The sequence below is a fragment of the Gallinula chloropus genome (genome assembly GCF_964237585.1).
Source record: "Gallinula chloropus genome assembly, chromosome: 3".
Taxonomy (NCBI): domain Eukaryota; kingdom Metazoa; phylum Chordata; class Aves; order Gruiformes; family Rallidae; genus Gallinula; species Gallinula chloropus.
This window is the reverse complement of record NC_140087.1, coordinates 88,688,989-88,701,973: the sequence shown is the minus strand read 5'-3', so window position 1 is coordinate 88,701,973 and position 12,985 is coordinate 88,688,989. Positions and strand designations below refer to the sequence as shown.

Genomic DNA, 12,985 nt, shown 5'->3' with positions numbered 1-12,985 from the left:
GCCACGAGTATATCCTTTGACTGTTCATGAGATCAAAAAGCATCTTCAGAAACAGAGATCAAAAGAATTTATCTACAGCTAGTAGAATGAACATCCTTCGTGGTCTACAAACTGCTTATTTCAAATCAAAGACTGATTTACTGTTGGTTCACTGGAGATTACACACAGTGCTAATCATCCCACGTTTGGATATCAAAATGGGAATCATATCTTATTTTTTATTTATGGGATATAATGTTAATTGGCGCACATGCATGAATGCACACGCACACTGACACACTGTTATTTTTTAAAAAGTAATGTTAGATTATGTAATCACTGGGAACACTCAGTTAATAAAATCTCCATAGTTATTTCTGAAAATGTTCTTCAATAGAACAGGATTCCACATCTCAGTGAGTCTGCAGCTGATTGTGCCCAAATTTTGCTGCTTTCAGATGAATAAAAACATCCTGGGTGGAGGGGAGGTGGGGTGGTGGATATCAGAGTTTTCCACCTTGAAAATATTGGGATGCTCCAATGTATTTTAAAGGCAAACCTGAAAACTGTAAAAAAAGTGTACCTTGGTTTGTATTCTTAAAGTTATGTACAGTAAGTTTGTCATTTTAAGTCACATTCCTCTTAACTACTATTAGCTCCAAGTTACAAAAAAAAAAAACGACAACAAAAAACCAAAAACCAAACCCAAAAACCCCAACAAACTAACCACAAACTGGGGGCTGTAAATCTAAAACTAAATTTATGCAGCTCTTAGATGTACAAAATAATCAAGTGAAAAATATCCCTCCAGGCAGCTGATTAATGATAGAAAGTATCAGGATTTTTAGATGCCTCTCAGTAAGCCTACAATTGTGAGCAGCACTGGTACTCTCATAAAAAGCAAAGTCTTTTTTAGAACAGCAACAATGTTGCCTCTGCTTAATTCTACTTTTTAGACTCTGCTCTCTGTATATAAATCCCAGGTTTGCAGGTAAAAGCACTGATGTTTTTGAATCTTTTATTTCAGTCACAGTTGAAAGGATAATGTGAAAACATGGACATTCTGATCTACATAATATAATGACTGTCCACTTTGCATCTACATCACTGCATCAAGCACAAAAGTTGCACAGAAAATGATAAAAAAAGTGTAGCTGCTGGTATGTCACTGTAATAAAAGGCTGGAGAATGTTTTGTTATTTTTTCCCCTGGGTTTCACTGAGAAATAAGTAGTGCTGTCAGAATGAAAATAGTCACTGAATTATTCAGTCTAATTTATTTTTATCATTTGAAGTCTGAAATGAAAGTTCCAATGTGTTAAGTTTTCTATAGTTTGCATGGTAAATTTATTTTTTCAAATTAAAAAGAAAAAAAAGTACATTAGCTCACAAGTGTACTGCTATGTATCTTGTTAAAATACAGGGATTTTAATAAAGTGTTAAAAATAAAGTTGTTTAGATTATACAAGAACAAAATATGGGGATGAGAATTTTAAAAGTATATCTTGTTTGTCACATCTGAATACTTCTGTGTTTAGAAAGATCAACCCTTTTCTACTTAATAAGTTCATACACTGGGATAAACCTAACTGCACTTAATGCATCTGACTTTTGCTACTAATTTCTTAGCTCTCCTCCTGTCCTTCCTCCTCACCCTTCTCAACCGAAGAGACTCAATTTCTAGCCAAGATGGTCTTAACCTTTCCTTCACACTTTGTGTACAGAATACAATTTTACATAAAAACTAGTTTATTAAGCTAGCTGGTGAGGTCTCATCACAGTGTTTCAGTTACAAGACAGCTTCTATTTCCAGTCCACTGTTAAAGAATTACTAGTTTTAGGATATTATTTGTACTTAGGATATTTGAACATAAGAAGTGCGAAACCCAAGTGAGCAGCTGGGCATTAAGGGACTCCACCTGCAACCCCCCAGGGCCCAGTTTGCCCAACTCGTGCCTAGAGCTGAGCTCCCCTTCAGCTTGGACTTGCTCATTTGGACGCCCCTCTGGGGCTCTGCTGCTTTCCCCTTCCTCTGCTTCCTAAGACGGTCTTTGCCTCCACAGCAAGGTCGCCTTCATCCTTCCCTCTCAACCTGTCACTCTCCCCAACCCCACAAGAGGGAGGAAAGGGCCACAGCGTTCAGCCAGCAGGCTCTGGCAACACACAGAGAACCACATAATGGTAGGAGCTGGAAGGAATCTCTGCTCAATTAGGATCACTTACAGCAGGTTGTCCAGGCGGGTGTTGAATATCTCCAGAGAAGGAGACTGGGCAGCCTGTGCCAGTGCTCTGTCACTCTCAAAGTGAAGAAGTTTTCTCTCATGTTCAGATGGAACTTCCTGTGTTGCAGTTTGTGCCCATTGTCCCTTGTCCTGTCATTGGGCACCACTGAAGAATCTGGCTCCTTCCTTTACTGACATCAATGCCTCGGATATTTCTGTGTTGATCAGATACCCTCTCAGCCTTCTCTTCTCCAGGCTAAACAGCTCCAGCTCTCTCAAACCTTCCTCATATGTGAGCTGCTCCAGTCCCTTCATCATCCTCATAGCCCTCCACTGGACTCTCTTCAGCAGTTCCCTGTCTTTTACTGGGGAGTCCAGAACTAGGCACAGCACTCCGGATGTGGCCTCGGCGGGGCGGGGCAGAGCAGAGGGGCAGGATAGCCTCCCTCGAGCTACTGGGCATGGTCTTCTTAATGCACCCCAGGACACCATTGGCCTTCTTAGCCATCAGGTCACGCTGCAGGCTCATGTGACCCACTGGAGACAAACGCGTCCGGCTGGGACGAGGACGGCCTGTATCGAAGGGATCCCACCAAAGTCCCTCCAGGCTGGGGCAAGGTCCAGGCGAGGGGCCGGCGGGGCCCAGCACGGGAGGTGAACTCCCCACCCACCCCGGGCGCGGCCTCCTCAGCCCTGGGCCGGGCCGCTACCCGCCAGGAGGTATCTCGGAGCGTCTGTCAGCCGCTTGGCGCTGCCCCTCGCCATGGAGCCGGGGAGCGGTCCCTGTGCGGGGGCTGCCGCTGCAGGTGGGTTAAGGCCCTAGGCCGTTAGGGCTTCCAGACGGCCTCGGGCTCTCCGCGGCGGGGAAGGCAGTAAGGGAGACAGGGCGAGGGCTCCGGGCAGGAGGCAGCTGCCTGACGGGATGCCCCCATCCCGACGCCGGGCGCGGGTGGGTTGTCTCTCTCCGGTCATGGCTGTTGCTGCGTTTGGGCGCATCCTTCTTGTCTGTACACCCGGCGCGTTTGTGCGGGGGTCCAGGGGTTGGCTGGGACTGCAGAGGCGGATCCGCTGCGAGGAGCGGGCGCCTCGGCCGGGCCGGCTGGGTCAGGCCGCCGTGGCCTGGTTCCCCTTGCCGGCAGCATGCGGGAGGCCTCGCATGGGCGGCCTCGGGAGTTCCAGGAGCAGCCTCGTGAAGGAAACCTCGGTTCAGGCTTCGTTCGTGGTTGCTGTGTGCTTTTTAGAGTACTAGATTCCAAGTGTTTCTACTATTCTCTTTTTTCCCCTGTCGTATTACAACTGTTTACTGTCTTTTGAACAATCTTACATATAATTAATTCTGGCAACAGAATTCTTTTTTTGTAAGAAAACCAAGAACAAGGTTTTTAAAATACAGATGCTTTCTAGTAATTTACCTAGAGGAATCTTGTTCACTGAAAGATGCTGACCTTGAAGATTTTAAAACTTGTGGAAATGGAACTATTCAGGTAAAGGCTGAAAGTGTGAAATTGAAAAGGAAATTATGGTGCTATTTTAGTCAGTATATTTTAACATGGGAAAGGAGAGATACAAAATAATCCCTGTATAATCCTTCACACTCTTCATGATTGCCTCTTATTTTTTTTTTTTTAACACTGCTTTGAAATTCTACATTGAAGAGCTAAAGCAATAGGTGAAACTGGGGAGATAGAGATTATTTTTCTCAGTCCAAAATACTAACTATAAAATTACACTTTTTGCAACAATTATTAGCACATATGAAACTTTGTAAATTAATAAGGGTCTGAATTTCACAATGTAACTCATAAAGCTGTAATGAAAACTATATCTTCTGTTTCCAAACCAAATAGATTTACACCCAGTTTAATAAGTGATCACTGTTTTGTTTTGGTAGGGGAAGAAATCCATGCTAACATAGGAATAGATAAATTTACACCATTGAGTTATACTGTAAAATCTGAACAGCAGGCTTCATAGAATAAATTCCCTTTTGTGCAAATATGTGCATGTCTTTACTAGTGATAACAGTAACAGGGCACAAGGTAGTGATAATGGTACCCTGTACCAGATTCATTAGATAGCGTTGCAAGTGGGGGAGGAGGTGGGGGAAGGGGAGGAAGAGCCCCCCCCCCCCCTCCCCCCAAAGCCTGTTAGAGGAGAAAAGAGTGCAAAAAGAACTCTCATCTTATAAGAACAACATCGTTTAAAATGACCAGAAATCTCAGGCTTACATAGTTTGATGGGGTTTTTTTTTACATGGCCTGTTCTAATGGGAATAGAGCAGGAGAGAATCCTTTTATCTTTCTAAGGTTCCCATGGTGCATAGGCTGTCCTTGCTGTCAGTACTTTGTAATGTTGCTCTGAGAAGATTGACAGAGTTGAACTCTTGTGTGACTTGGTATTCTTGTAGGTTAAATCCAATACAGTATGTTTCTTTTAGATGGATTGCTACAACAGCATGTTGGAACAAACACCATTAAAAAGACCTGTCAAATTATTCTGTTCAGAAAGCAAAATGTCCAGCCCAAACATAGAAAGAGTTAATCTAAGCATATAGTTATGGAAGTATAAATATAGTTGTGGTACTTTAAGTTGGGAGTTTATACGTTTTGAACTGGGAGGAAATAATTTCCTCACGTGATCTCACTGAAGAGTGATCTACAGTAACTTTGAGGGGCCAAACTGATTGTTTTGATGCTTCCCATTTCTTTTACTGTGCAATTACATGCTGTTTTGTTTGGCATGGACAATGTCTAAATGTTCTCAAGGTTATTCTCACAAAGTTTTTCCACAATTTTTGGCATTTCTTCTAGAAAGCTCCCCCCATCCCCAGGTATTCAGAAGATATAAGATTACAAACTTCATTTAAAAGATACTGATTTTTAGCCTTGCAAAATTTCTCTTGTTAGTTAGGCACTTAAATAATTTTTGAAGGTCTCAGCTTTAGCTGCCTGCTGTGCACCAACTCACCTTGCTATACACAGATGCATGTGTATGCATCTGATCTAGTCATCTTAACTCTATAGTGTGGGGAAAACAGTGTTTCTGGATCATAACTTCATCACAAAATAGATGTACGAATCGCTTGGCTTATTTTTAACGTTACAAATCTTTGTTTGCACTCACTGATCAAAAAAGGAAGTCTGAACAACTAGTTCAGCTGTAGCCTTATAAGCTGTAGATTTCTGTAGTTAAGAGGAGATACATCCTAGCTCTAAAATGGTACTGAAATCCAAAGGGACTATGTTAAGTTATGTTCTTAAGTGCTATGAAATTGCACTGGTAAAAATGTTAAAAAAACTTTTAAATATTTTTTCAATTTATTCATGTTTATACATGTTACTGGGTTTTGGAGGATTTATATGACTTGACTTTAGAACCTAAAATTATTTAAAAATTAAATTGTTTGAACTAATAAGTCATGTTACATTTTAATCCAGTTTTCTTGTGCCCTTGACATAATGTATTTAGATATTTGTTATTTTCAGTATCATTTTAGCACCATGAAAAATATGTACTAGAGGTATTGTTTAGGCATGTGGTATTAATACCAGGTTTTCCCCTCAGTAAGTATGCTCACATTACATATCTTCATGTATTATGAGTATAGGTTGTTTAAAAATGAACCAAGTAGCCTTGGTTTAATATACATTTTTACAATAAAAGCTGCTTAATTGGAACACAAGGCATACCTTAGTTCATCTTGATTATGCAGCTGTCCCATTATCATTATTTATTATATACACGAGAGACAATATTATGTTAGGCATACCAATTAAATCAAGTTTATTTTATTGTTGCTTAATGTTATGGCCTTATGTATCTGCAGCTCAGCCCAGTTTCACTGGAGCACTCGCAGCACTTTGTGCTCTATTATAATGAGTCAATGTTGCCATTGGGTAATGCAGAATGAGGTTACAAAGATGTGGGTAATTTTTTCACCTTTATCAGCAGAGTGTAACTGGCAGAGTAGTTACTGTTTTGTTGCCATGAAATAAAGTAAAAAACATGGCAACAAAACAGTTTTTCCTATTATGTTTGTGCCTTTAAAGACACACCATGCACTTCAGTTTAGAGGGAAACTCATTTTTTTATATTTGTTACGTACTGTTATTCAGGACTGTCTGAAGATTTTTAGCTGTGTAGTAATGGTGAATGACAATTTGTTTCTGTCCTGACAAATCCTTTTATATGTCCCATCTATTTAAAATGTGAAGAAAACTGAGGCCTTGAATGGTCTGGAAATTAAATAAGTAACAGTCTATTTTGTGCCTTACTCTATTAATTTTTAAAGTGTTCAATCTTGGATGATAGTGATCTGAATAACAAATAAATGTTTTGTTGTAAGTAATATGGTTTTGTCTATGAAATTTATAGATTTTTTTCCCATTATTAGCTATGAATTTCATGGGCAAACTTAAAGATCATGTCTAAGGTGTGCAATTTTGTGACATAAATGGGTATTACTCAAATGTTGAGTTATTTCAAACAAGTTCATCTTTTGGTTTTATTTCGAGGTGCCTTATAATTTTAAATTGCAGTATGACTTAGCTCCCTTCCCTCCCATCACCCCGTGACTTTCCTGTTTCCAAGGTCAGTTAGAAAACTCTAGCACTCGAAAGTGTAAATTATCGAGAAGTATTCACCTCCCTTGCCCATAAACAACCCCAAAAAGACCTCTTTAAAGCTTTAGAGCTGAGGATTCACCTGTGCAAACCTGGTAGCTAGGTGTAGGACATACTGTTGCTCCTCTTGATAGAGGAACCTGGAGCTGGCTGAAGGAGAGAGAGGAGAGACCTGCACAGACTGGACTGATGGGCTGAGACCAGTGGGATGAAGTTTAACAATGCCAAGTCTAGAGTCCTGTAGATGGGACATAACAACCCTGTGCAGCGTACAGGCTTGGGGGAGACTGGCTGGAGTGCTGTCAGGAAGAGAAGGACCTGGGGGTCTTGGTTGACTGCAGGCTGAATATGAGCCAACAGTGTGCCCAGGTGGCCAGGAAAGCTGATGGCATCTTGGCTTGTATCAAATATAGTGTGGTCAGTAGGTCTAGGGAAGTGATTGTGCCCCTGTACTCGGCATTGGTGAACTGTGTCCAGTTCTGGGCTCCTCACCATAAGAAGGACATTGAGGTCCTCCAGCGCATCCAGAGAAGGGCAACCAGGCTGGTGAAGGGGCTGGAGGGCAAATCATATGGGGAGCGTTTGAGGGAGCTGGGGATGTTTAGCCTGGAAAAGAGGTGAATGAGGGGAGACTGTATCACTGCTTACAGTTACCTGAAAGGAGATTGTAGAGCGGTGGGTGATGGTCTCTTCAGCCAGGTGACAGGTGATAGGACAAGAGGAAATGGCACAAAGCTGTGGCAGGGCAGGTTCAGATCGGATGTTACGAATAAATTTTTCACTGGAAGAGTTGTCAGGGCCTGGAACAGGCTGCCCAGGGAGGAGGTTGAGTCACCATCCCTGGATGTGTTTAATAAAAGGGTAGATGAAGTATGGTTTAGCATAGGACAGGAATGATTGGACTTGATGATCTCAAAGGTCTTTTCCAACCTTGTAATTTTGTGATTCTTTCATATTTTCTTGGTTCTTTCTGTTACCCTGTTTATATCTAATGTCCAATGTAAGCATCTTACACTGTCTCTTAGATCCCCTTAGTTATTTAACACAGAGCTGCACAGGACAGTTCGTTACTTTTTTTTTTTTGCAATTATTTCAGCAGCTGAAATAATTCAGGAGCCTTCCATGGCTAGGACCTCAACAGGGATGTGGGTCCTTTCAGTTCCTGTCAAAACATATTTTGCCATTAGCAGCTAGGGCTAGATTACTGACTTCATTCTGCTTTTGGCCTGATACTATTCCCAATCAAGAAAAACTTCTAGTTTGATTCTAAACTTTTTTTTTTATAACTGAACCATTGGTTCCATTTCTGTGCTGATAGAGCAAAAATATTATTGATAAAACTCTGTAGCTGCCAATATGCTTTTAGTGGAATGCATTCACATTTGGTGGTCTTCGGTGCAGCACTTCCTGTGAGCAACAGATTGCTGTGTAATTTTTGCTAATGCACAGTTGGCCAGCATCCCCAGTCATCCAGTGTGTTATTTTCTAGAAGATTTTTTACTGTGGTTTCTGTGAGAGCAGTTCCTTTAGGGAACTCTGAGAAACTGGAATCAACTCTTAAAACTGCTTTTTATTCCACAAACTTTGTTTTTTTTTCATTATCGTAAAAGAGGAAACAAGGTGGTAGTAGAGAAAGTAATAGAAAGGAGATGAAAGGGCTGGATATTCTTTATAAAATCATTATGAATTCCACTGTTTCTGGAAATACACCCAGATTTATCACTATTTTTTTAAAACAGCATCTTTACCAGTAATTATTCAGAAAAGGAGTGACTTTTTCTTCGGAGTGAGAGGACATTATTACCCTCATTCATTGTAAGGCACTCCTACTGTAGGGTCTGTGTAAGATGTTAAAGAAAAAAAGGCCTCTGCTTCTCTCAAAATCCAGGTTTTATTACTTAGCTGTATGTCCTAAGTATTAAGGTGGAATGCTATTTACGATTTTAATGGTTGTGATTTAAAGCAATATCTGGATTTAAGAGTTGTGGTCTGAGATAAAGTGCATAGTGGTGAAAATAATCAGTGGTCAAGCAGCAAACTTTGACTTCTCTTTGTAATAGTGTGTCATGTGAATAGAAATAAACAGTGTGTGATAAAAACAAAGCTATTGATGGTGACTCTCTAATGATAAAAGGCACCTGAACATTCATGACATGCTGAAATTAAATACTATCTCCTGACCCGTAGTGGAATGTTGGTCCTTCTGCAACTTCCCTGAATGTAATTTAAAGCAAAATGGTAGTACAGACAGAGCATGTTATAAACACAAAGTGAATCTTCACTTGTCCTTTTAAAAAAGGAGAGTGAATCAGAAAGCTTTTATGAAGTAATCTCCAGAGATACCAAAATGATAAGCCAGCAGTGAAAGCCATTTTTAAGACATCTTTCTGCCTGCCTTAATTTGTGGCTGTGCTCTGCACAGGAACTTTGCAAGAATGGAGCTTGGCAGACACTGTTTCAGTAATATCTGGGTGACACTTCTGTTAAGGAGCTGAGATAATCTGGGGAGCACCTTTCAGGTTCAAAGCCAAAGATTTTGGATACCTTACTGCTACTACTTACTCTTCTTTCAGTGTGGTTCCATGTATTTTGTTTTGCTTACAGCTTTGAAGGTAGTTGAATTGCTGGCATGGTTCTGTATTTGTAAAACATTTCCTATGATGCGTAAGGCAAGCAAGAGTCTCTTATCAGTTTGTTTTCCCACGGAGGTGCTGATACTTTGAGGCTGAGAAAATTAGCTTCTGCTTTTCACTTAAATTCTTAGATATGAGTGGAAAATTTCTGTGAAATACATTTTTTTACAAGTAAGAAATTTTGCAAAATGTACCATTTATTTAATGCATAACAGCTTGAAGAAGTGAGTATACATAGTATAGTTCTTCAGTCATGGGTTTAGGATTGGGGGGCAGGGATTTTTTTTCAGGTTAGTATTTGTAGTGTTTTCATGTTGGGTTTAGTGGAGATAAAATTTGCATTTAAAATTTTGCTAGGATAAGCCTATTTGAAATGCTTACTATTTGCACAGTTATTCTCAAACACTGCCTGAATTTTATTGTTTTATCTGGAGTGCAGTTCATGTATGTTTTATTCTCACATTGTGCACTGATGCTTAGATTTCTACCCTTTTCCTTGATGATTTAGGAATGCACTAGAAATAAAATAATTGGTTTCACTGTTGAACAGTTTTCAAAGCCAATATAATTTCCTTAGCAGAGTCATAGTGAAGTTACTTTTTTGTTTTCTGTTTTTCTAATGTAATAGAAACCAAAGGCGGAGGAGAAAATCAAGTTTGGTATTTGAAAATATCAAAACTAGCATTGGCTTTTGCAATTATCCACTCAAAACCACCAGGGAAGAGTTCCAAAGAATATACTGAGCACCTTGCCAAGACTATATCTGAACGAGATTTTGGATGGAAATCGAAAGTTGAAGCGCTGGAAGCTGAAGTTCTTCGATTACGTCAGGAGCTTCTTTTGAACAAGATTTGTCCGAGATTCTGCTTGGGAAATGGTATGTTTCTGGAATAGTTTTTGATTGTGTTTCAGTAATAAGGAAACAAACTGATTTCACGTTGCCTGCACTTTTTCTTATACCTAGATACAAAAGTCTTTAGTTTACAGCTTTCTGTTTTTCCCAAAGTTCTGTACTAGAACACTTAATTTGTAATGGGATTGAGTTTGAGAATTTGATGCTTCCTCAGAATTTATTTTTTAACCTTTAGAATAAATATGAATCATATGGAATAACTGCAGACAAAATTGTCAATAGAAATTGATACTCAATAACCTCAGGGTTAGTTTTTAAGAATATTGATGTACCACATTTACATTTGGACTATGTCTTAAAGACATATTGCTTTTTTTGTTTGTTTAACCACTTTAAAGTTGCCTAAAATTGGAATTTAAGCCTAAAGTGTTGAAAGCGTGAATCCCTAATAGGTATAATAGGAAGGTTGGGCAGACAAAGGACTGTATGTCTGCTGTTTCTGTTAATGTATTAGGACTGTGAATGTGTATTATGACATATTTCTCTGACTTGTGCTGTGTGGAGTGAGTCATTCTCTTGAGAGATGAGTGGCATGGAATGAGCCTGGAAATCAGGCAGTGGAGGATGTTTCCAGACTCTGGGGAGATATTTCCCCTAGGAAGTGGAGGTCAACACTGTGGTCTGAAGGAGACAGAGAGCTTAGTTTTGAGGGAATCTCTAAAATAAAAATGTATAGCTAGTTGCTTTATGACTTTGAGGTTTGTAGAAGATTCCCTGATAGAAAACTTGACAAGGCTTTACTGGAATGCTTTTGTGCTGAAACAGTGGCTTCTTTATTGCATTGTGAACAGGTCTCTGGATTCTGACTTTCATTGAGAGGGGATGATGTATTAGACTTGAGCTTGTTTGCATTGTTTTTTAAATCTTTAATAACAGACCTTTCTAGAGAAGTGATTTAATGGCTGTTCATACTTAGCTATTGTTTGTGTGTCTGTTCTTTGCAACCTGTTCCCAACCTGAAGTTTGTCTAAGAGTAAAAATAACTTTCAAGCTGCTGGTTGCAAAACACATCTTAGTGTCCTGAAGAACTGCTTGCAATGGTGCATGTGATCAGGAGAGATTTATTAATGTCTAATGTCTGGAGAGGGTGTTCTAATTGTGGCTTAAGCAAAACATACCAAACACTAGAAACAAAATCAATTGATCTGCAACTTCTGTGTTTCAAGTCTAACTTTTTAAAGATTCTTTACCCTAAGCTGTTGAACTGAGCGATGCTGGTATCTCACTTGTCAAAGTAAGCTCTTCTTGTTGCAAGATAGGCAGGGAAAAGCAACTGTCTCTGGCAAATAACACCTCTTCCAAATTATGTTAATTTTCATTGCTCTAGTCACAGGGAAGGTGTTTTTTAGACCTAAAATGTGATAAATCTTGTCTAATTTTATGTATCTACAGCTGTACTATATTTTCTGTGCTTTCTTCATTACCTGTGCAGGGAAATACTATGCTTACCCTGAAGTCTATGGTCCACTTGACCTATTGCAATATTAACTAGTAGGGATATGATGAATTGTCCCCAAAAGACATCCCTCTCCATTCTGCTAGCAATAGACTGACTGGCTTAGAAATGTCAATTCCCAAATTACTTCAGTGAGCTGCTCCTCATAGAGAGCACTTCTTGTTTTGTTCATGTTCTCTCAGCAGCCTGTTCAAACACACCTTGTAACTGACCAAATCTCATTTTTCAGTGAAGTAACAAACTTTAATTTCAGTCTATGGTTAGCCAATGGAATCATAAACAGTAGAGATGAATATATGGTAACTATAATACTTATATACATACCCCTTCAGTCTCACCAGGGTACAAAAGCAACACCCAACTAATTTAAAAGATTAGTGTGTAGTTGCTTTTCCCTTGAGATATTTATATTTATGATTTCACTGCAAACCAGAAAGCCCTTTGACATTTAACTATCTATGGGAGTTCATATTATCCCTACCTGCATTACATGCCTTCCAAGAGGAGCAGGGCAGAGTCTGCCCTGTCAGTTTCTCTTACCCACTTGGGTGTAAGAAGGCAAAAATGTGTGGTAAATCTGAACTGTACCATCATTTCTGTTTCTTCATACAGGCTTTCCTTGACACTGAAAGGACACTTTTGAGCTGTCAGTGATATCTATAAAGTATAATTTTCCACTTTACAGGACAGAAGTGTGTTTTGGATTAGTGTTTAGACACTGTTTAATTTAGGGTTAAAAGTACTACCTTGGTTTCCTGTCAGTTGTATCTTTGAAGAAGAGCTCAAAAAACTGATAAAAAGCTCGCTTTGCTAAAAAGTATCCTTGAAGAAGTGCTGAAAGACTGATAAAAGGAAGCATCCTGCCCCATCAGTTGCTGAGAGCTGGGTGATTACCAGGGAGGCCTGAAGTCAACAAAAGTTGGCAGAAGCTGGGGAAAGGGAAAGGTGGTGGCTTGAGTGTGGGATCACCCACATAATTAAAAGACCATGCAAATTATCTACCCACACCCCTTCAAGGGGCATGGTGCTAATTTAAATATGCTTGACCAATAGTAGATGATATGGTAATTACTGACCAATTAGCATAAACTTAGGCAGTTTTTTCTAATCATGTAACAAGAGAAATATCTTGCAGATTCTGTGTGCTAGCTTTGTGGAGTT

The 12,985-nt window shown here is 39.6% G+C and overlaps 1 protein-coding gene across 1 annotated transcript in view; it reads left to right on the top strand.

Moving 5' to 3' along the window:
• Positions 1-9,482: 9,482 nt before the first annotated feature.
• Positions 9,483-12,985, top strand: part of MEI4 (meiotic double-stranded break formation protein 4) — a gene marked incomplete at both ends in the record, with an annotated part of 63,620 nt that continues 60,117 nt past the window's right edge. Inside the window, 2 exons of the mRNA XM_084261151.1 lie at positions 9,483-9,486; positions 10,084-10,332. Of these exons, the coding sequence (XP_084117277.1) occupies positions 9,483-9,486; positions 10,084-10,332 (253 nt within the window). The remainder of the gene's footprint in view (positions 9,487-10,083; positions 10,333-12,985) is intronic.